Genomic DNA, 24,918 nt, shown 5'->3' on the forward strand with positions numbered 1-24,918 from the left:
TGACCACATTAGGATTGAGCAGTCAAAATAGAGGCAGTACATGAACTTAAAACTTGAGCTTGTTGATGTAAACTAAATAACTGGCCATAAATATACGACAAGGTGCCATGCAATGACCCCTTAAACAAATTCATTTTGGACTTACATAAATTTAAATCTATTTTGTATAGAATGAAACTCCTATAAATCACTTCGTAATTCCGAGTGCAATTTAAGGCCTGATCCCTGACGAATAAAGCATGGTATCAAGGCTATTTCAAGTTTCAACAAAAAATAATTTAGTCACTATCTCTTCTGATTAGAGTTACTTTATAGTCAAACTGAAAGATAAATTACAAGTTGTTTGAGGCTTTATGCCGTAATTATTCGTAACTGTCTTGAACGGATACAAACTGAAATTAAACTATATTAAACTTACAATTCTTGTGATCGTTTTCCCGGTCGTAGCCTTGTGTTAGGTTATTTCTCCTTCCCTGAGTTAACTTAGCGTCTCTTTCCCTGATTTAACTTAACATCTTTTACAAGATTGCGTCGCTACTGCTCGTCTCATACCGCGTGTTGGTTTATATATAGATATCCCCCTAGGGACTAAGCATAACCACGATAGGACTTAACATAATTTCGTGAACGTGCAAAACATTAGTATCATCTTGATTATTTTATTCAAAAAGAAAATAGAGCGTTATGCAAATACTTGTTTGGTGAACTGTCAGTCATTACAATGTGACATTTTTTTCTACTGTTTTGCTCATGCAGAACCAAAAGAAAAAAGATTGTGAGCTTCGTAAAAGAACCCTGTTAATGATAATAATACATAGTACGTTTTGGATTAAAAAAATATCGGTGCTCGATTTCTCGAGTTCTGTATTATCCACCATAGCCGGCTGTTTTGTTGAGTCCCCAGCAAAGGCTGATCAAATTAGTAAGAAATAACTATTCAAAGTGGCTATGAGCCACTAAACTCGGAAAATTTATTATGAAACAAGAATCGAAAACAACAAACTGACAAATAGAGATTTGCTAAAACAAATGATGTTAAACTTTCCACAATTCAGTTCACTTCACTTAGTATCATTGTCATCTAGCTGCTCATCGAGAGCAGGCCGAAAGGGCTGAGTGATAGAGTTCCCAACGGTTGCAAATTGTTTTCTTTCTTTTTATTTTTCCTTTTTGTTTTTTGAAGGTTAGGCAAAATAATAATATCATTAGAAAAAGTAAGTTTTGGTCTATTTCAAGAAAACTGACATTAATACAATATTTCGGCTGGTAGTTAAGCATGTATGTACCGTATTTATTCGGCTATAAGCCGAGACCCTAGTCTTTTAATTTTTGGAACCAGTTAGACTCTGACAAAAAATAAACCCCAATCACTCGGCTATAAGCCGAGACACTATTTTTCCTTTAAACTATAAAACAATCCACGTGCAGCGAATCAACATTTTCGTTAAATCACAACTATGTAATTGAAAAACAACAAATCACTGATAAAGAATGAATTTATTTATAGAACCGTACACAAGCGTGACAAAACATTCACCTGAGTTCAGAATCCCATCTCAAATCACGCATTCTTCTGCAGTTATCGATCATAATGCCAAAAGCTACTGGTTTTCAAACAACAAAACCTTTAAATTAAAAGTTGTTGCCGAAAAAAAAAAAACAGTTCAGAACAACTGCAAAATCGCCAGAGAATACGGGATGATTCCTGATGATTCAGTGAATCTTCAGCTCGTCGCAATTGGATGCTACTAAAAGTGGTAACGGGGAACGAGGAACCGGGAACGACCGGGAACAGGGAACCGGAGTCTGGGAACGAGTGTACAGCGGTAATCCGTATAAGAGTTCAAAATGGCGGACGAAAAGACAGAAACAAATGCTTTATAGTGTTACCAGACCAGATAATCCCAATATATTTGAACAGGGCCAACTGTCCTTTCAACAATTCGGAAGCCGCCTTTTGGTTCACCGATCGTGTATAAAAACACGCAGACAGAGCGATGGTTTTCGAGTTGTAATGCGAACTTATGGACGTGTATTAGAAGAATACGAATGTTTGTTTCTTTTCTAGAAGGAATCTTTCAAGCAAGGCCAGTATTCGAATCTACATTTACACACGACGCAACGCAAAGGACGGCTCTGGGAGCAAGGAGCTTGCACGCTGATCAACAGCTTCGATCGAAATAGCACATTTCGAAAATCAAATTGTTTTATTGAAATGCAGTCGAATAGTAGGGTAAGTCATAATATGCTGTATTTTCCACTACAGTTACGGGATTGGTTTCATTTGACAGGATGGAACCTATGCGTTGCGTAACATTAGCAGATATATATTTGCTTGGTTTGTTATCCGATCGATCATACGTTCGTAAATTGTCGAGTCATATTTATGCATTGTCCAACTCTCGTTAACGAAGTTCCCAAGTACATCTATCTCTTGACTTAAAAACAGTTTTTTCTGGCATTTGTAGGTTGTTAGATAGTAATATGAATGGTGAGTTTTGTTTTGCTTTTGAACCAAACAATATTTGTAGGCCACACTGAATATTTGTAGCATTTCCAAGATGCTATTCAGTATAATACAGTGTTCATCATTGTCCCTGAAAATCACTTTTTCTTCGTACACATGGTATTGCATAACAAGAAAAATTTAAATTTAACATGTGCTATCAAAGCTGTACTGTAAATTATAAAGAACGGTTCTCCAGGGGTGTCTAATTGTACTGATTTACCCTTTTTGCAACATCCACGGAGTGTTAGGATGGACATTGAAATAAAGACAATTTTGCAATGTTGTGATTAATATTAATTTTCTGTATTTGTCTTTCCCCAACTGCATGCATTCATTCCGAATTCATATCACAGTGAAAAAAATTAAACTGGATGCCTGCCATAAATATCAAACTGCTTACCAATGATGTGTTGTGTTGTCCCACTGCATGGTCATTTTTACAAGACACATAGTGTTTTGAATTCATTTACAGATTCACAAAAACATATCATAGTTATGACACAGAAATATATTGTAATGACACTGAGCTTTGCACGAGGCCGTCAAAAGGTGTGGGCTGGAAAGAACATCCCCAGTCACTTGTACAAAACACAAAATGATCAGCAGACAGAATGAGAAAAAGAGAGTTTCCAATTTATTTTCATTTTGCAGTAGATAAACACTGGTATCTATTTGTTGTCCTTTAGCCAACTGCCGAACCTGCAAAAATGAAATTCAGCTATGATCAGTGTGCTGAAATATAACAGCAAACAATAAACTGGTGAAAAGCCATCACCAAATAGTTATTTTCTTTTCAATAATGGAACAAATTGACATGCAAAGTCCAAGATACCATCTGTTGTGAGAAGTACACATGATCACTTTGTATCATGATTGCAATAGGAGTTATGGCATCACAGCTATTGGTTAAGTCTGCGTTTGATCCCAGTGGCCCATCAAGCCTGAGCTTAACTCGGTTTCCATAATCAGTTATAGCATAAGAGACTGGTGGTTCGGGGAGGGGTGTTGGAAATTTTCAGAAAATATTGCATGGCCTTATTAAAAGTTTTGTCTTTTCTATTACTAGCCACAAGATAAACATTAATTGACATCGTAAAAGTATTTCAACAAGTAAATTGGTGATTTCCAAGTGAGGAATTGTGCTTGAACTTGGTTAAGCATTCCTCAAGATTCAATGTGGTTCACAACTGCACTTGCCATAGTATGAATAAAAAAACACAAAAATTCTCCCATTGCCGAACTGTCTAAAAAAAATTCTTATACACAGTTGCATGTCCTGCTGACACGAGGTTTACAACCTAGTCAGTGTTTGTGACAGAAGTTCTCTATTATCTCTATTATTGTTACTTAACAACAGCAGCTGATATCAGCATGCATCAGTAAGATTTGGTGAAAATATATAGTCTTTGTGTACTTCATATATGCGCATGCGTTCAGCACAAAATTCCGTGTGCTTGGGTCTACGCCTGGAAGAATGCATACCACAAGGAGAACATTGGGTTTTCAGAAACAAATATATAGCCTTTGTGTACTTCAAATAAAGTAATACAGATAAAGGTTGTATTTTAGGTAACCCCCTACCCACTTCACAAGATTAATTGATTAATTCAATTTGACATTAATTAATTAATTAATTAATTCAATTAAAATGTTTACAGGAATCGAGTGAAGGAGGGAAGGAGTGAAGGAGGGAAGGAGTGAAATCGGCCCACTCACCAAAACTCGAAATTTTCCGAGTTAAAAAGTGTATACTACAACAGTGATCGAGAATTTATCTTTTAGTGATTTTCACGGTTTGGTTTGCGAACGCACTGAATTTGGCCGGCTGATTTGAGAGACCGAGCACGAAACTGCATGGTAATCTGAGAGAATAGATTATTTTTATCTAGTGTAAAGAAAATCAAGATTTTGCTCAGGTTTTCCTGACCGAATGGTTTTAAATAATTTTCTGAATCGGCAACTGTCCGAGTTTACTATCAAGACGCCACATGCAAACAATGAGGAACTGAAGAAATTTTAGATGTCAATTCGTCGCATCCAATGCGTTAGGATTCCATTTTGTCACAAGCAAATATTCTGGTGATTGGAATATTTAAAAAAAAATCTTCTTTACAAGCGGTGTAAAAGCGGTAAACGGAGCACTCCATACATAGTACACGGAAGAAATTCGATGTCACTCGCATCGAATGCGCTAGGATTCCGTTATGTCAAAAGGAAATAGTTTTATTCCTAATCACGTTTTAAAGATGCCACATCACACGCAGTGTCAATTTAGATGACGAAATGAGCCAGCTTGCATTGAAAGTACACGAATAAAGTTGCAATCGCAAACAGTGTGCCGTAATTTGTATAATATTTATCGTTGACCGAAATCGCTTGTAGCTTAATAAAAGAGTACGTACTTTGAAAAGGATTAAAACTTGGCGTAAACACAACGAGTAAGAAGAGGCGACGTTTCTGCTTTTTTTACTTCCCATCATATAAAACGTTTGTCGAGAAAGCTATCGAATCGAATCGAATTGATAAATGACGATGAATAGATAATATTCATCCTTACAGTAAATTTTGTTCTGTCCAAGTATATAATTATGTAGGATCCGATTGCCATTGATTTATTTTTCACTCAACCACACTAAACATGAATGCTTCAGTAAGTTTAGGCTACCATATTTAAACCGAAAAAGGGCTTACAAAATCTTTTGAGCTTGTTGATTTGAACTGAATTACCTGCTATAAAAATAGGCCAAGGTACCACTGCCCTCATGAACATTTCAGTTCGGTCTGAAATTTATTTGTATGTACTTGATGTATAAATTAACGCTGAGAACGGCATCGCTTATAAAAGGCTGTTTCAAGCTTGCGAATCGCAAAAGTAATTCAGTATTAATTTAATTATTTTATATAAAAAGAAAATAAAACGTTATGCAAATACCATCTCGGAAAACCGTCACTCAATGTGACATTTTCCTTTCTGTTTCATTGCTCATGTGGAACCAACGTTGCTCCTTATAGACAAAACAAAAAGAATTGCGAGCTTCGCAAAACGGCCTTAGTAAAAAAAAAAAAAAATAAACGCAAGGTACGTTTTGAATTATTTTTCAAAAAATTTTGTTTTTTTTCCTTTGTCACAGACTGGCCGGTTGTTTCATCGACTGCTGATCGAGTAAGTAAGGAAACATTTTCTTTTTCTTTCATCAAATTGTGCGATTTTGTACAAATTCTGTGAATTTTTATAAATTATGCAAAAAGTTGCGATTTTGAATCAATTATGCGGAATCGTACCATCGCATGATATCAGAAGCTCTGTACAAAATGGTCACCTGAATTAGCTTGAGTCTCGGCAATTTTCGGCCAAGTCTCGCTTTTAAAAACGAGGTCTCGAAATCCCGCATTCATTTGAATTATAAGTGTCTCGGATTCTCGAATTTTGAAAATCTCCGGCTGGAAGGCTCAGAATTGTGCTAGCATTTCTTATTAGTACGAGGGAACATCCAGTGGAAGCTGAACAAGTGAAGAAAATGCATAATAACGAGTTCAATTTGGTTTCTCATGTTTCTAAATCTTTTGATTTATTCTCTGTTTTGGAAAATATGGTCGAAGCGCTATCAGTTACTGAAGGTTAGCTAAGATTACGAAGCATTATGAGTCTCTGGCTTGGATTTTTTGACACAAGATTCTCGGGCTCCGAAATGTTTTAGCCTTAAAGTCTCGGTCTCAAATTTCAAGGATCTCGCCTTCTCGCAGGGTCTTGGATTTATCATTCTATTTCAGACTGCGCCGGCGGTTTGCGAACGGCGTAATTAAATCGGCGAAATAAATCGGCGAGCGAAGTGAGCTGAGCTTTTTACCCCCTTCTCCCCTTGGGAGCCTGTTCGCAGGCTAGATTTTAGCACGAAAACGAATTTTCTATGATGTAATGATCTATGGCGGAAACTACTTCTTTTCTGACAAATAACTATTAATAAGCTGCAAAACGAGAGAGATGTTTTTTCAACTAGTCTACTGAAATAAAGATTTTGCTTGGGTTTTCCTGACTGTCGCGAATGCCAGGTTTGACAAATGACCAAGTTAAGTTCGCTATCAAGACGGTGATGACGCCACATGCCAACCAAGAATTTTGTTACTTCGTTTTTCTGAAAGAAAAAGGGTTGGCGCACTTCGAAACGGTTTGTTGTCTCACTTGTAGTCTACTTTACTTTCTTTGAACTCACATCAAACGCGCTACGATTCCATTATGTCACAAGAAAATATTCTACTAAGTGTTTGGACACGTTTTTTTATTTAACTGAAGCAGTGTTATCGTTAGGCAAACGACACACTTGATAGAACACGAAAGAAATATCGCATGCGCTAGGTTTTCATGGTGTCAGGCCTACATGGTTCGATTCGAAGTAGCCTTCTTAGTATTTAATAGTTAATATTTACTTTATTGACCAAAATCGGCTGCAATGTAAAAGTATTATTTTGATAACAAAATTGAGTTGACAATAACGCCACGTAGACACAACGAAAATTAAGCGGCCGGCAATATTTCGACTTCTTATCAGAATATCCAGTAAAACCTAATAAATTGCCACCCTATAAAACACACATTTTCATTTTTTGTTAAAGCTATCGAATTCGAAATTTTTTCATGATGTTTACCTTAACTGTAATTCTTGTTCCTTCCCAGTATATATTCTGGCTAGATGCGATGACAATTCAAATGATTTCAGTTTACCCAATAAAACCGACAGTTGATGTATAATCATGTGTTTATGTAGCTTACCTACCACTATTTCGGCAACTGTAATTGTTATTGTTTTTCTTCAAATATCAGTACCTGTAGTAATTTTTAAAGGCTAAAACTATCTTTTTTCCTCAGTTTATTGTCAAAAATATTGTTCGAAATTAATGATCCCGACCCAGACTTTAAATCTGGTCTCCGTTTGCCTATTTTAGTTTCAAAAAATCGTTAGGGGCCTAAATTTGGCGTTTTTTCTCTTGCTTGATATTCCTTTAACCAAAGCCAAAATAAATTGGTGGCTGAATAAAGTAATTTGAGGACCATAAGATTTTAGATTAATAAACAACAAAAGATAGCCTTGAAATATTCCACATTGGCTTGAACATGTTTTTACGCCTCGATCAAAAACGCGAATTTTGATTCGATCGTTTTGTGTCGTTGTTACTGATGCGACAACAGAAGCGGCTCGAGTGGCAGCGAAAAAGAGTTTCTAATAATTTTTTGAGCGCGTTGTTTTGATCTGAATCTCCGCCGGCCGGCTCTAAAAACTACTAGCTGTGGACCAAATTTCGGCCTTACATGAATTTAAATCTATTATGTACGGAATTAAAACAATCATTGCGTTATCATTTAATGGGTAAAATGCGTCGTACAAAAGTGTTCAAATCTTACTAATGGGGACATCAGTTGATTATTTTTATCAGTTGATTATTATTTTGAGAAAAAGATAATAGAGCGTTATGCAAATACTTTCTCGGCAAACTGTCACTCACTGTGACATTTTCCTTTCTATTTTATTGCTCATGCAGAACTAACATTGTTCCTTGTTATACAAAAAATAAGAACTTCACGAGACTAGGTAAAAAAGCAGTATCACATAATACTTTTCGGGTTATCTCTGATTTTCCAGAGTTGTATTACACACCCTGACCGACTGTTTGATCGAGTCTTTGACAAATGTTTGTAAGAAAAAAAGAAAAACTCGGCGGAGCACACGTCAGTGCCTACAGTCGTGTTGAAAATTCATGCGCTCGTATCTCGTCGTAACTCGTTTTTTCTATACATAAATTATGTTGTTTTTGACGTCCTTGCTCAGTAGCAGTGAAGAAACGAAGTCAAACACTCTACTTTTAAGTCTTATCAGACTTACTTCCCCTGGAAAACTTATTAAACTTTCTTCGTTGGAAACGGACGAAGGATGAGGCATTTTGCGTGTTTCCTGATTTTCTTCAGTAGCTTAACAGCTACATCAGGTCAGTAAACAATAGCCGTTTAAATATGTCCAGTCTCAAATAATCTACAGCGCGTCCATGAAGATGTGGTTGAAATTCGAACATAAGTCGTGTTTCCTAATCTACAAATTCGACCGATTAGTTTTTTAGATTGGCCGCACTCAGTTAAAATAAAATGGCAGTCTACAAAATCAGATAACTTCGACTGAGAATATAATTGTGTAACAAATATCGAAACAAAGAGAAAATCAAAACTCAAAACTAAAAGTAAGTTTATAAAAATAACTTCAAAAGCAAAAAATTCACAGCCGGTTATCAAGTTTCGTCTTCTGGGTCAAAATAAAAGATCGACAAACAATTGCAGTTACTTATAATTTCTCTTTCCGTTTTATACGAAATCAATCACAAAAAAGAAAATCGCTACCTTTTGTTGAGCACAGGCTCACACTTTCGTTGAGATCATAAGTTTTATATACAAATTGAATAAAAATTTGGACACGAAAGCAAACGAAATTAATATTGTAGAGAACGGGTCATTCCCTGAAAATTCATTGATTGCCATGAATTTTACGTTTTCCTTGACACCCTATGTTTCATGTATTTCTAACGTTTGCTGTACTCCTAGCGCACCGCACTACATCCAGTGTTCCCTGTATATCAAGTGTACCCTGTATATCCAATGTCCCTGTATATCAAGTGTTCCCTGTATATCCAGTGTTCCCTGTATATTTAAGTGTTCCCTATTTATTCCCTGTATATCAATTGTTGTCTGAATATCTAGTGTTCCCTGTATATCAAGTGTTCCCTGTACATCAAGTGTTCCCTGTATATCCAGTGTTGCCTGTATATCAAGTGTTCCCTGTATATCCAGTGTACCCTGTATATCTAGTGTTCCCTGTATATCAAGTGTTCCCTGTACATCTAGTGTTCCTTGTATATCAAGTGTTCCCTGTATATCCAGTGTTGTCTGTATATCAAGTGTTCCCTGTATATCTAGTGTACCCTGTATATCTAGTGTTCCCTGAATATCAAGTGTTCTCTGTACATCAAGTGTTCCCTGTATATCCAGTGTTGTCTGTATATCAAGTGTTCCCTGTATATCCAGTGTACCCTGTATATCTAGTGTTCCCTGTATATCAAGTGTTCCCTGTACATCTAGTGTTCCCTGTATATCTAGTGTTGTCTGTATATCTAGTGTTCCCTGTATATCTAGTGTACCCTGTATATCTAGTGTTCCCTGTATATCAAGATTTGTCTGTAAATCACGTGTTCCCTGTATATCAAGTGTTGTCTGTATATCACCTGAACCCTGGATATCAAGTGTTGTCTGTATATCACGTGTTCCCTGTATATCAGGGGTTCCCTGTATATCAAGTGTTCCCTGTATATCAAGTGTTGTCTGTATATTAAGTGTTCCCTGTATATCTAGTGTTCCCTGTATATCAAGTGTTCCCTGTATATCAAGTGTTGTCTGTATATCAAGTGTTCCCTGTATATCTAGTGTTCTCTGTATATCTAGTGTTCCCTGTATATCAAGTGTTCCCTGTATACCTAGTGTCCCCTGTATATCAAGTGTTGTCTGTATATCACCTGAACCCTGGATATCAAGTGTTGTCTGTATATCACGTGTTCCCTGTATATCAGGGGTTCCCTGTATATCAAGTGTTCCCTGTATATCAAGTGTTGTCTGTATATTAAGTGTTCCCTGTATATCTAGTGTTCCCTGTATATCTAGTGTTCCCTGTATATCAAGTGTTCCCTGTATATCAAGTGTTTCCTGTATATCAAGTGTTCCCTGTAAATCAGGTGTACCCTGTATATCTAGTGTTCCCTGTATATCAAGTGTTCCCTGTATATCAAGTGTTGTCTGTATATCAAGTGTTCCCTGTATATCTAGTGTTCTCTGTATATCTAGTGTTCCCTGTATATCAAGTGTTCCCTGTATATCTAGTGTTCCCTGTATATCTAGTGTTCCCTGTATATCAAGTGTTCCCTGTATATCTAGTGTTCCCTGTATATCAAGTGTTTCCTGTATATCAAGTGTTTCCTGTATATCAAGTGTTCCCTGTATATCTAGTGTTCCCTGTATATCAAGTGTTCCCTGAATATCAAGTGTCCCCTGTAAATCAAGTATTCCCTGTATATCAGGGGTTCCCTGTACATCTAGTTTTCCCTGTATATCAAGTTTTGTCTGTATATCACGTGTTCCCTGTATATCAAGTGTTGTCTGTATATCAAGTGTTCCCTGTGCATCCAGTGTTCCCTGTATATCTAGTGTTCCCTGTATATCAAGTGTTCCCTGTATATCAAGTGTTCCCTGTATATCAAGTGTTACCAGTATATCTCGTGTTTCCTGTATATCTAGTGTTCCCTGTATATCAAGTGTTCCCTGTACATCAAGTGTTCCCTGTATATTCAGTGTTGTCTGTATATCAAGTGTTCCCTGTATATCAAGTGTTCACAGTATATCAAGTGTTCCCTGTATATCAAGTGTTCCCTGTACATCTAGTGTTCCTTGTATATCAAGTGTTCCCTGTATATCCAGTGTTGTCTGTATATCAAGTGTTCCCTGTATATCTAGTGTACCCTGTATATCTAGTGTTCCCTGTATATCAAGTGCTCCCTGTACATCAAGTGTTCCCTGTATATCCAGTGTTGTCTGTATATCAAGTGTTTCCTGTATATCCAGTGTACCCTGTATATCTAGTGTTCCCTGTATATCAAGTGTTCCCTCTAAATCTAGTGTTCCTTGTATATCAAGTGTTCCCTGTATATCCAGTGTTGTCTGTATATCAAGTGTTCCCTGTATATCTAGTGTACCCTGTATATCTAGTGTTCCCTGTATATCAAGAGTTCTCTGTACATCAAGTGTTCCCTGTATATCCAGTGTTGTCTGTATATCAAGTGTTCCCTGTATATCTAGTGTACCCTGTATATCTAGTGTTCCCTGTATATCAAGTGTTCCCTGTACATCAAGTGTTCCCTGTATATCCAGTGTTGTCTGTATATCAAGTGTTCCCTGCATATCTAGTGTACCCTGTATATCTAGTGTTCCCTGTATATCAAGTGTTCCCTGTACATCAAGTGTTCCCTGTATATCCAGTGTTGTCTGTATATCAAGTGTTCCCTGTATATCCAGTGTACCCTGTATATCTAGTGTTCCCTGTATATCAAGTGTTCCCTGTACATCTAGTGTTCCTTGTATATCAAGTGTTCCCTGTATATCCAGTGTTGTCTGTATATCAAGTGTTCCCTGTATATCTAGTGTACCCTGTATATCTAGTGTTCCCTGTATATCAAGAGTTCTCTGTACATCAAGTGTTCCCTGTATATCCAGTGTTGTCTGTATATCAAGTTTTCCCTGTATATCTAGTGTTCCCTGTATAATCAAGTGTTTCCTGTATATCAAGTGTTTCCTTTATATCAAGTGTTCCCTGTATATCTAGTGTTCCCTGTATATCAAGTGTTCCCTGAATATCAAGTGTTCCCTGTAAATCAAGTGTTCCCTGTATATCAGGGGTTCCCTGTACATCTAGTTTTCCCTGTATATCAAGTTTTGTCTGTATATCACGTGTTCCCTGTATATCAAGTGTTGTCTGTATATCAAGTGTTCCCTGTGCATCCAGTGTTCCCTGTATATCCAGTGTTCCCTGTATATCAAGTGTTCCCTGTATATCAAGTGTTCCCTGTATATCAAGTGTTCCCAGTATATCTCGTGTTTCCTGTATATCTAGTGTTCCCTGTATATGAAGTGTTCCCTGTACATCAAGTGTTCCCTGTATATCCAGTGTTGTCTGTATATCAAGTGTTCCCTGTATATCAAGTGTTCACAGTATATCAAGTGTTCCCTGTATATCAAGTGTTCCCTGTACATCTAGTGTTCCTTGTATATCAAGTGTTCCCTGTATATCCAGTGTTGTCTGTATATCAAGTGTTCCCTGTATATCTAGTGTACCCTGTATATCTAGTGTTCCCTGTATATCAAGTGCTCCCTGTACATCAAGTGTTCCCTGTATATCCAGTGTTCCCTGTTTTTAAGTGTTCCCTGTATATCAAGTGTTCCCAGTATATCTAGTGTTCCCTGTATATCAAGTGTTCCCTGTATATCCAGTGTACCCTGTATATCTAGTGTTCCCTGTATATCAAGTGTTCCCTGTACATCTAGTGTTCCTTGTATATCAAGTGTTCCCTGTATATCCAGTGTTGTCTGTATATCAATTGTTCCCTGTATATCTAGTGTACCCTGTATATCTAGTGTTCCCTGTATATCAAGAGTTCTCTGTACATCAAGTGTTCCCTGTATATCCAGTGTTGTCTGTATATCAAGTGTTCCCTGTATATCCAGTGTACCCTGTATATCTAATGTTCCCTGTATATCAAGTGTTCCCTGTACATCTAGTGTTCCTTGTATATCAAGTGTTCCCTGTATATTCAGTGTTCTCTGTATATCCAGTGTTCCCTGTATATCCAGTGTTCCCTGTATATCTAGTCTTCCCTGTATATCAAGTGTTCCCTGTATATCTAGTGTTCCCTGTATATCTAGTGTTCCCTGCATATCCAGTGTTCCCTGTATATCTAGTGTTCCCTGTTTATCAAGTGTTCCCTGTATATCAAGTGTTCCCAGTATATCTAGTGTTCCCTGTATATCAAGTGTTCCCTGTCTATCTAGTGTTCCCTGTATATCCAGTGTTCCCTGTATATCTAGTGTTCCCTGTATATCAAGATTTGTCTGTATATCACGTGTTCCCTGTATATCAAGTGTTGTCTGTATATCAAGTGTTCCCTGTATACCTAGTGTCCCCTCTATATCAAGTGTTGTCTGTATATCACCTGAACCCTGAATATCAAGTGTTGTCTGTATATCACGTGTTCCCTGTATATCAGGGGTTCCCTGTATATCAAGTGTTCCCTGTATATCAAGTGTTGTCTGTATATTAAGTTTTCCCTGTATATCTAGTGTTCCCTGTATATCTAGTGTTCCCTGTATATCAAGTGTTCCCTGTATATCAAGTGTTTCCTGTATATCAAGTGTTCCCTGTATATCAGGTGTACCCTGTATATCTAGTGTTCCCTGTATATCAAGTGTTCCCTGTATATCAAGTGTTGTCTGTATATCTAGTGTTCCCTGTATATCAAGTGTTCCCTGTATATCAAGTGTTTCCTGTATATCAAGTGTTCCCTGTATATCAGGTGTACCCTGTATATCTAGTGTTCCCTGTATATCAAGTGTTCCCTGTATATCAAGTGTTGTCTGTATATCTAGTGTTCCCTGTATATCAAGTGTTCCCTGTATATCAAGTGTTTCCTGTATATCAAGTGTTCCCTGTATATCAGGTGTACCCTGTATATCTAGTGTTCCCTGTATATCAAGTGTTCCCTGAATATCAAGTGTTCCCTGTATCTCAAGTGTTCCCTGTATATCAGGGGTTCCCTGTACATCTAGTTTTCCCTGTATATCAAGTGTTGTCTGTATATCACGTGTTCCCTGTATATCAAGTGTTGTCTGTATATCAAGTGTTCCCTGTGCATCCAGTGTTCCCTTTATATCCAGTGTTCCCTGTATATCAAGTGTTCCCTGTATATCAAGTGTTCCCTGTATATCAAGTGTTCCCAGTATATCTCGTGTTTCCTGTATATCTAGTGTTCCCTGTATATCAAGTGTTCCCTGTTTATCAAGTGTTCCCTGTATATCAAGTGTTCCCTGTATATCAAGTGTTGTCTGTATATCAAGTGTTTCCTGTATATCAAGTGTTGTCTGTATATCGAGTGTTTCCTGTATATCAAGTGTACCCTGTATATCAGGTGTTCCCTGTATATCCAGTGCTCCCTGTATATCCAGTGTTGTCTGTATATCAAGTGTTCCCTGTATATCAAGTGTTCCCTGTATATCAAGTTTTCCCTGTATATCTAGTCTTCCCTGTATATCAAGTGTTCCCTGTATATCAAGTGTTCCCTTTGCATTTAGTGTTCCCTGTACATCTAGTGTTCCCTGTATATCTAGTGTTGCCTGTATATCTAGAGTTCCCTGTATATCAGGTGTTCCCTGTACATCTAGTGTTCCATGTACATCCAGTGTTCCCTGTATATCCAGTGTTCCCTGTATATCCAGTGTTCCCTGTATATCCAGTGTTCCCTGTATATCTAGTGTTCCCTGTTTATCAAGTGTTCCCTGTATATCAAATGTTCCCTGTATATCTAGTGTTCCCTGTATATCAAGTGTTCCCTGTTTATCTAGTGTTCCCTGTATATCTAGTGTTCCCTGTATATCTAGTGTTCCCTGTATATCAAGTGTTGTCTGTATATCACGCGTTCCCTGTATATCAAGTGTTGTCTGTATATCAAGTGTTCCCTGTATACCTAGTGTTCCCTGTATATCTAGTGTTCCCTGTATATCAAGTGTTGTCTGTATATCACGTGAACCCTGTATATCAAGTGTTGTCTGTATATCACGTGTTCCCGGACGTATACAAAACATGGACCCGGGTCCATGGACCACCCCTGTGGACCCGGTCCATGGACCACCTTGTGGACCCGGTCCATGGACCACCCCTGTGGACCACCCGTAATTTTCGAAAGAAAATCAAAGTGTAGAATGGGGAAAGGGTATGAATTGACGGCAGGTACTAAAACACAAAACAACGAAATGAAACAAAACCAAATTAGCGAAACCACTGAAACGACCAAAACGAAACCGCCGAAACGGTTTAAGCGAGCGAAACGAAACATAATCAACTAGGACTCCGGTTAGTCTTTTTACGGTTAGCTGGTAAAGGTTTTGCTTGTTTAGGTGATTTTGTCTTGTTGTCTAGCAGAGTATTTTACTAAGCAAAAGGCAATTATGAAGGCTTTAGGTCGGGTAAAAATATTTGATTTAAAAAAACTGTTCATTCGGCGGATACATGCAATGTAATCACGTAATCAAACGTAAATATTCTTACGGCAGATTCTCTGTTTTTAAACATCGTTATTCGTTTGAAATAGCTTTATAATGCTACAAAGAACTAAAACGAAATCTTCTTGTCTTTTGAGGCCGACTGTAAACAACGAAACGTACCAAAAGTGAATATATTATGATTGCGTGCATGATCTATAATTTGCATAAAATACAGATGAATTCCCTTGGGGCCGCATCGCACGTTCAAATTTTAGCGCTGTGACAGCCATGCTTTGAAAGAGCCAATAAAAAAAAATGAATTTTCTTACTTGGCCAGTCTCGCCTTCCGGCTTCGTCTACCCGCGAGATGCGGGAACGAGATTACTGTTTCAGTTGTTTCGGCGGTTTCGTTTTGGTGGTTTAGCTTGTTTTGGTTGTTTCGTTTCGGTGGTTTCATTTCGTTGTTTTGGGTTTTGGTACCTGCCGTCAATTGATTTTCTTTCGAAAATTAGGGGTGGTCCACAGGGGTGGTCCATGGACCGGGTCCACAAGGTGGTCCATGGACCGGGTCCACAGGGGTGATCCATGGACCCGGGTCCATGTTTTGTATACGTCCCGTGTTTCCTGTATATCAGGGGTTCCCTGTATATCAAGTGTTCCCTGTATATCAAGTGTTGTCTGTATATTAAGTGTTTCCTGGATATCTAGTGTTCCCTGTATATCTAGTGTTCCCTGTATATCAAGTGTTCCCTGTATATCAATTGTTCCCTGTAGTAGTAGTTGCCTTTATTTAAAAACACGATATGGATAAAAGCTTACAGCTTGTGGGGTCGTGTAAATTAAGTATTTAAAGTTAAAAATATTTACTTACAATTAATTAGGCCATTTACATTTGTATTTGATTTTAAAATTATTAAAAGTTAAAAATATTTAAACTTATAAAACTATTTACATTTGAATTAATTTAAAAACTAGCGCTAAAAGTAGGTAAAATCTTTTTGTTTAAAGTTCGTGGTTGATACAGATAAAACATTAAAATTGAAATCAATAAAAGCATCCGAAGTTTTCAGCATGCGGACAAGGTCCTTTCGACGTGTTACATAAGCCAGATCTTTGTGTTTTGTTGATAGCGTGTTCCAGAGCACGGATCCTCGGTATTTTAATGAGTCTTTCATGTATCGCGTGTTGAAACGCGGCACTATCAAAGATTCGCGTGCCCTAGTTGAAATCATATGATCTCGCTTGACAATCATGCATCTACTTAAGATGGTGGGTAGTGTGTCATTATATGCATTTTGCACGAGCTTCAACACGGCGAATTTGTAATGGAAATTAATATTTGTCCACGCAGACCGTTCTAGTACTTCGGTAGAAGCCATATCTTTAGGCAGATTATAGATAATTCTAGCGGCTCTACAGTGCAGTCTTTCAATGGAATGAATAAGTTCTGTATTGCAGCACGATCCCCACAGAACTAAGCCGTAGTTCACAGAGGGCAATATGACTTTAAAGTAAAAATCTTCAAGGACGTCTTTTGGTAGAAACCTTGATCTCTTAAGCAAGCTTAATTTGTTCGCAAAACTCTTTTTCAGCTCCTGTGTGTGTGGGACCCAGCTGAGATTCTCATCCACTGTTATTCCTAGCAAGCGTGTTTTGTTGACCCACTGAATGGCAGATTCGCCAATGATAATTGGCGCTAGAGACTTCGTAATGTTTCCTCTATAAATGAGCATCGCCTCGCTTTTACCTGGGTGGGGTGTAAGCCTGTTAGCAAGACACCACGAGTGTAACTCACTCAATGCCGTGTTGAGTTTTGTAATGGCCCCATCTGCCGTGTCACTTATGCAGTAGATTGTTGTGTCGTCAGCGAACATATAGACTTCTCCGGTTTCTACAGATGATGGTAGGTCGTTTGTAAACTGGGTGAAGAGTGTTGGACCCAGAACAGACCCTTGTGGGATGCCGAATGTGACTGGGAGAAAGTCTGATTTGGTTCCGTTGACAGTTGTGTATATCAGCCTTCCTTTTAGATAGCTCCTAAGCCAATCTAGAATTTGGCCCGTAATACCAAAGTTCTTTTGCAATTTCATTTCTAGGACGGTGTAAGATACGCTGTCAAACGCTTTTTTAAAGTCTATAAAGGCGACTGCTACAACCAGTCCAGAGTCAACAGCTGTATATCAGGTGTACCCTGTATATCTAGTGTTCCCTGTATATCAAGTGTTCCCTGTATATCAAGTGTTGTCTGTATATCTAGTGTTCCCTGTATATCAAGTGTTCCCTGTATATCTAGTGTTCCCTGTATATCTAGTGTTCCCTGTATATCAAGTTTTCCCTGTATATCTAATGTTCCCTGTATATCTAGTGTTCCCTGTATATCAAGTGTTCCCTATATATCTAGTGTTCCCTGTATATCAAGTGCTTCCTGTATATCAAGTGTTCCCTTTATATCAAGTGTTCCCTGTATATCTAGTGTTCCCTGTATATCAAGTGTTCCCTGTATATCAAGTGTTCCCTGTATATCAAGTGTTCCCTGTATATCAGGGGTACCCTGTACATCTAGTTTTCCCTGTATATCAAGTGTTGTCTGTATATCACGTGTTCCCTTTATATCCAGTGTTGTCTGTATATCAAGTGTTCCCTGTATGTCACGTGTTCCCTGTATATCAAGTGTTCCCTGTATATCTAGTGTTCCCTGTACATCTAGTATTCCCTGTATATCCAGTGTTGTCTGTATATCAAGTGTTCCCTGTATGTCACGTGTTCCCTGTATATCTAGTGTTCCCTGTATATCAAGTGTTCCCTATATATCAAGTGTTCCCTGTATATCAAGTGTTCCCTGTATATCAGGGGTACCCTGTACATCTAGTTTTCCCTGTATATCAAGTGTTGTCTGTATATCACGTGTTCCCTTTATATCCAGTGTTGTCTGTATATCAAGTGTTCCCTGTATGTCGCGTGTTCCCTGTATATCAAGTGTTCCCTGTATATCTAGTGTTCCCTGTACATCTAGTATTCCCTGTATATCAAGTGTTGTCTGTATATCACGTGTTCCCTGTATATCAAGTGTTCCCTGTGCATCTAGTGTTCCCTGTGCATCTAGTGTTCCCTGTACATCTAGTGTTCCCTGTATATCAGGGGTTCCCTGTCAATCTAGTGTTCCATGTACATCCAGTGTTCCCTGTATATCCAGTGTTCCCTGTATATCCAGTGTTCCCTGTATATCCAGTGTTCCCTGTATATCCAGTGTTACCTGTATATCAAGTGTTACCTGTATATCAAGTGTTCCCTGTATATCAAGTGTTGTCTCTATTTCAAGTGTTCCCTGGGCATACAGTGTTCCCTGTATATCCAGTGATCCCTGTATATCAAGAGTTCCCTGTGTATCAAGTGTTCCCTGTATATCTCGTGTTTCCTGTATATCTAGTGTTCCCTGTATATCAAGTGTTCCCTGTATATCTAGTGTGCCCTGTATATCCAGTTTTTCCTGTATATCTAGTGTTCCCTGTATATCCAGTGTTCCCTGTATATCAAGTGTTCCCTGTATATCAAGTGTTTCCTGTATATCAAGTGTTCCCTGTATATCAAGTGTTCCCTGTATATCAAGTGTTCCCTGTATATCAAGTGTTGTCTGTATATCAAGTGTTCGCTGTATATCTCGTGTTTCCTGTATATCTAGTGTTCCCTGTATATCAAGTGTTCCCTGTATATCAAGTGTTCCCTGTATATCTAGTGTTCCCTGTATATCAAGTGTTCCCTGTATATCAAGTGTTCCCTGTGCATCTAGTGTTCCCTGTACATCTAGTGTTCCCTGTATATCTAGTGTTCCCTGTATATCTAGTGTTCCCTGTATATCAGGGGTTCCCTGTACATCTAGTGTTCCATGTACAACCAGTGTTCCCTGTATATCCAGTGTTCCCTGTATATCCAGTGTTCCCTGTATATCCAGTGTTACCTGTATATCAAGTGTTACCTGTTTATCATGTGTTCCCTGTATATCAAGTGTTCCCGGTATATCAAGTGTTCCCTGTATATCAAGTGTTCCCTGTATATCTCGTGTTTCCTGTATATCTAGTGTTCCCTGTATAGTATCAAGTGTTCCCTGTATATCAAGTGTTCCCTGAATATCTAGTGTTCCCTGTATATCAAGTTTTTCCTGTATATCTAGTGTTCCCTGTATATCCAGTGTTCCCTGTATATCAAGTGTTTCCTGTATATCAAGTGTTCCCTGTATATCTAGTGTTCCCTGTATATCAGGGGTTCCCTGTACATCTAGTGTTCCATGTACATCCAGTGTTCCCTGTATATCCAGTGTTCCCTGTATATCCAGTGTTACCTGTATATCAAGTGTTACCTGTATATCATGTGTTCCCTGTATATCAAGTGTTCCCTGTATATCAAGTGTTCCCTGTGCATCCAATGTTCCCTGTATATCCAGTGTTACCTGTATATCAGGTGTTACCTGTATATCAAGTGTTCCCTATATATCAAGTGTTGTCTGTATATCAAGTGTTCCCTGTATATCCAGTGATCCCTGTATATCAAGAGTTCCCTGTGTATCAAGTGTTCCCTGTATTACAAGTGTTCCCTGTATATCTCGTGTTTCCTGTATATCTAGTGTTCCCTGTATATCAAGTGTTCCCTGTATATCAAGTGTTCCCTGTATATCTAGTGTTCCCTATATATCAAGTTTTTCCTGTATATCTAGTGTTCCCTGTATATCCAGTGTTCCCTGTATATCAAGTGTTCCCTGTATATCAAGTGTTTCCTGTATATCAAGTGTTCCCTGTATATCAAGTGTTCCCTGTATATCAAGTGTTGTCTGTATATCAAGTGTTCGCTGTATATCTCGTGTTTCCTGTATATCTAGTGATCCCTGTATATCAAGTGTTCCCTGTATATCAAGTGTTCCCTGTATATCTAGTGTTCCCTGTATATCAAGTGTTCCCTGTATATCAAGTGTTCCCTGTGCATCTAGTGTTCCCTGTACATCTAGTGTTCCCTGTATATCTAGTGTTCCCTGTATATCTAGTGTTCCCTGTATATCAGGGGTTCCCTGTACATCTAGTGTTCCATGTACAACCAGTGTTCCCTGTATATCCAGTGTTCCCTGTATATCCAGTGTTCCCTGTATATCCAGTGTTACCTGTATATCAAGTGTTACCTGTTTATCATGTGTTCCCTGTATATCAAGTGTTCCCGGTATATCAAGTGTTCCCTGTATATCAAGTGTTCCCTGTATATCTCGTGTTTCCTGTATATCTAGTGTTCCCTGTATATCAAGTGTTCCCTGTATATCAAGTGTTCCCTGAATATCTAGTGTTCCCTGTATATCAAGTTTTTCCTGTATATCTAGTGTTCCCTGTATATCCAGTGTTCCCTGTATATCAAGTGTTTCCTGTATATCAAGTGTTCCCTGTATATCTAGTGTTCCCTGTATATCAGGGGTTCCCTGTACATCTAGTGTTCCATGTACATCCAGTGTTCCCTGTATATCCAGTGTTCCCTGTATATCCAGTGTTCCCTGTATATCCAGTGTTACCTGTATATCAAGTGTTACCTGTATATCATGTGTTCCCTGTATATCAAGTGTTCCCTGTATATCAAGTGTTCCCTGTGCATCCAATGTTCCCTGTATATCCAGTGTTACCTGTATATCAAGTGTTACCTGTATATCAAGTGTTCCCTATATATCAAGTGTTGTCTGTATATCAAGTGTTCCCTGTATATCCAGTGTTCCCTGTATATCCAGTGTTACCTGTATATCAAGTGTTACCTGTATATCAAGTGTTCCCTATATATCAAGTGTTGTCTGTATATCAAGTGTTCTCTGTGCATCCAGTGTTCCCTGTATATCAAGTGTTCCCTGTATATCAAGTGTTCCCTGTATATCAAGTGTTCCCTGTATATCAAGTGTTCCCTGTATATCAAGTGTTCCCTGTATATCAAGTGTTTCCTGTATATCTAGTGTTCCCTGTATATCAAGTGTTCCCTGTATATCTAGTGTTCCCTGTATATCAAGTTTTTCCTGTATATCTAGTGTTCCCTGTATATCCAGTGTTCCCTGTATATCAAGTGTTCCCTGTATATCAAGTGTTCCCTGTATATCAAGTGTTCCCTGTATGTCAAGTGTTCCCTGTATATCAAGTGTTGTCTGTATATCAAGTGTTTCCTGTATATCAAGTGTACCCTGTATATCAAGTGTTCCCTGTATATCCAGTGCTCCCTGTATATCGAGTGTTGTCTGTATATCAAGTGTTCCCTGTATATCAAGTTTTTCCTGTATATCTAGTGTTCCCTGTACATCTAGTGTTCCCTGTATATCTAGTGTTCCCTGTATTTCTAGTGTTCCCTGTATATCAGGGGTTCCCTGTACATCTAGTGTTCCATGTACATCCAGTGTTCCCTGTATGTCCAGTGTTCCCTGTATATTCAGTTATCCCTGTATATCCAGTGTTACCTGTATATCAAGTGTTACATGTATATCAAGTGTTCCCTGTATATCAAGTGTTGTCTGTATATCAAGTGTTCCCGGTGCATCCAATGTTCCCTGTATATCCAGTGTTCCCTGTATATCCAGTGTTCCCTGTATATCAAGTGTTCCCTGTATATCAAGTGTTCCCTGTATATCAAGTGTTCCCTGTATATCTCGTGTTTCCTGTATATCTAGTGTTCCCTGTATATCAAGTGTTCCCTGTATATCAAGTATTCCCTGTATATCTATTGTTCCCTGTATATCAAGTTTTTCCTGTATATCTAATGTTCCCTGTATATCCAGTGTTCCCTGTATATCAAGTGTTCCCTGTATATCAAGTGTTCCCTGTATATCAAGTGTTCCCTGTATATCAAGTGCTCCCTGTATATCAAGTGTTGTCTGTATATCAAGTGTTTCCTGTATATCAAGTGTACCCTGCATATCAAGTGTTCCCTGTATATCCAGTGTTCCCTGTATATCAAGTGTTCCCTGTATATCCAGTGTTGTCTGTATATCAAGTGTTCCCTGTATATCAAGTGTTCCCTGTATATTAAGTGTTCCCTGTATATCTAGTGTTCCTTGTATATCAAGTGTTCCCTGTATATCAAGTGTTCCCTGTATATCCAGTGTTGTCTGTATATCAAGTTTTTCCTGTATATCAAGTGTTCCCTGTATATCAAGTGTTACCTGTATATCTAGTGTTCCCTGTATAGCAAGTGTTCCCTGTATATCTAGTGTTCCCTGTATATCAGGTGTTCCCTGTATATCTTGTAAAAATTTTACCGCGATCGCGCCGCGACTGACGCGATCGCGCCGCGATTTGTTGTCATCGCGACGCGATCGTGCGTGACGCGATTGTAAATGAACGCGAACGCGCCGCGATAGTTGCGATCGCGCCGCGAATGTCGCGATCGCGCCGCGATTGCCGCGATAGTCGCGATCGCGGCGTGATGAGTGCGATCGCGGCGCGATTGATTACCACCGCACCGCGATTTGGGGGGCTGGAATAAATCTCGGGAAGTGTTCCCGGCGAGAACTCACTTCTCAATCACCGGGAGAAAGTCAATATGCTTTGAAACTCTCACAAATCATGCTGTGGTCGTAACGCAAATCATGACTTGTATTGATGAAATAAACTTTAAGTACTAATCAAAGTAGTTATAAAACTAGTTTGATTTAAAATGTCGAAAAACATTTTATTACGTGACGGTGAGCCGTGAAGACGTGATTCCCACGAGAAAAGTTTTATTTAGTTTTAGTCTAGACGAACTGGCGCGACAAAGCGGCGCGTGATAATGAGTAAAGATAAATTAAAAGATAAGAATTTTTATTTCTTAACAGTCCGTTTTTTAATCTTTTCAAACACTTTGTTTCTTTCTTTTCTTATCTTTGAGGAACCTTAATACCTTTGAGCAATCCAATGACAAATGTCTCTCGGCCATTTTCTTCAAATGCAAATACAATCAGGAATTCGCTGCAATTTGCGTCTTTTAATGCATTGAAAAATCCTCTATATGGCATTTAATTTAATTGTGGCTCCGAAGAGGCTGTCAGAATGAGCTTTTTTTAGAGCTTTATAATTTACCTTCCCGTAGATCACGATCGTAGACCACACACATCGAAGTCCTTTCCCGCCTTTTGCCGCAAGGTGTCGTGAACTGAGCGTTACGATTGGCTGAGTTAGGTCACGTAGTGCATAGTACACGCAATCGCGACGCCATCTCAAGCAGAAAAGAAATTTTATTTCGAGAAAGTTATGTTTTCTCTTCACAATCAGGACTGGAAAAATGTGTTCTTTTTTAGCTGCTTCTGTTAATAACAAGAGTTTAGAAGCGACCTAACTTGAGGGAAAAGCGTCTCTGTGAAAACTGCTAGAATTTGTTTTGTTAATTCGAGCGACAGCTTGTTTATAATTTCAACAGCGCTTCGTCATGGACTTTGTTGAATTGACTGAACTACAGCTGAACTGTGATTTTTTTAAAAAAATGCAAAACTCGAACAGTGGAAAGAGGAAAACATTTTGACGGTAAGGACCATTCAATGCGAAGTTGTACCTGTTGATGCTTGGGACTTAAATGTTGTATTATTTAAAAAAGCTTCGGGGAAAAGAAAGCACATCTTCGACGGTTGGGCTTCTTCGCAGATGCATGACCAAGAGATAGTTCGCTCGTTTGGTAGATCACATCATTGCATCTTCCTTCGCTTGAGCACGAGTAAAAGGTTAGTTGCCGTTATGTATGTGTTGTTCACATTTCACAGAAGAACTGTTCACTTATTTGCTTGTAAACTAAAGACTCAATCACGCTCTCCGGCTTTGCGAAATATAATTGTGCTCGGCAGCTTAACTGGCCGTCTTTTTCTGTAAGCTTCTGTAAATAAATGATGTTGTTTCGATACAGTCTGTGTGTTTGTTTTGTCGGTATGCAAAACGCCAAGATAATTGTTTTTAAATTTAAAGATTTAGGCGCGATCGCGGCGCGATCGCGGCGCGATCCAAGCCAAATCGCGGCGCGATTCCCGACCCATCGCGCCGCGATGCGAGAATCGCGGCGGCCAAAAACGCGGCGCGAATCGCGGCACGAATCCCGGCACGAATCGCGGCGCGATCCAAGCCGATCGCGGCGCGAATCGCGGCGCGACCGCGCCAATCGCGGCGGCCAAAAACGCGCCGCGAATCGCGGCGCGTTCGCGGCGCGATCGCGGTAAAATTTTTACAAGGGAGTGTTTTCTATATATCAAGTGTTCCCTGTATATCAAGTGTTGTCTGTATATCACGTTTTCCCTGTATATCCATTGTACCCTGTATATCTAGTGTTCCCTGTATATCAAGTGTTCCCTGTATATCTAGTGTTGCATGTATATCAAGTGTTCCATTATATCTAGTGTCCCCTGTATATCAAGTGTTTCCTGTATATCAAGTGTTCCCTGTATATCTAGTGTTCCCTGTATATCCAGTGTTCCCTGTATATCAAGTGTTCCCTGTACATCTGGTGTACCCTGTCTATCAAGTGTTCCCTGTATATCCAGTGTTCCCTGTATACGCAGTGTTCCCTGTATATTAAATTTTCCCTGTAAATCAAATGTTCCCCTGTATCTAGTGTT

General features: G+C 38.7%; 1 protein-coding gene across 1 annotated transcript in view; it reads left to right on the forward strand.

Moving 5' to 3' along the window:
• The first annotated feature begins 8,346 nt into the window (after positions 1–8,346).
• The window catches only part of LOC144651426 (uncharacterized), an 81,383-nt gene continuing 64,811 nt past the window's right edge, over positions 8,347–24,918 (forward strand). The window contains exon 1 of the mRNA XM_078511359.1: positions 8,347–8,488. Coding sequence (XP_078367485.1) covers positions 8,434–8,488 — 55 coding nt within the window. The 5' untranslated portion in view covers positions 8,347–8,433. The remainder of the gene's footprint in view (positions 8,489–24,918) is intronic.

Source organism: Oculina patagonica, chromosome 4 (assembly GCF_052425735.1).
Source record: "Oculina patagonica isolate OP01 chromosome 4, crgOcupat, whole genome shotgun sequence".
NCBI classification, from domain to species: Eukaryota; Metazoa; Cnidaria; class Anthozoa; order Scleractinia; family Oculinidae; genus Oculina; species Oculina patagonica.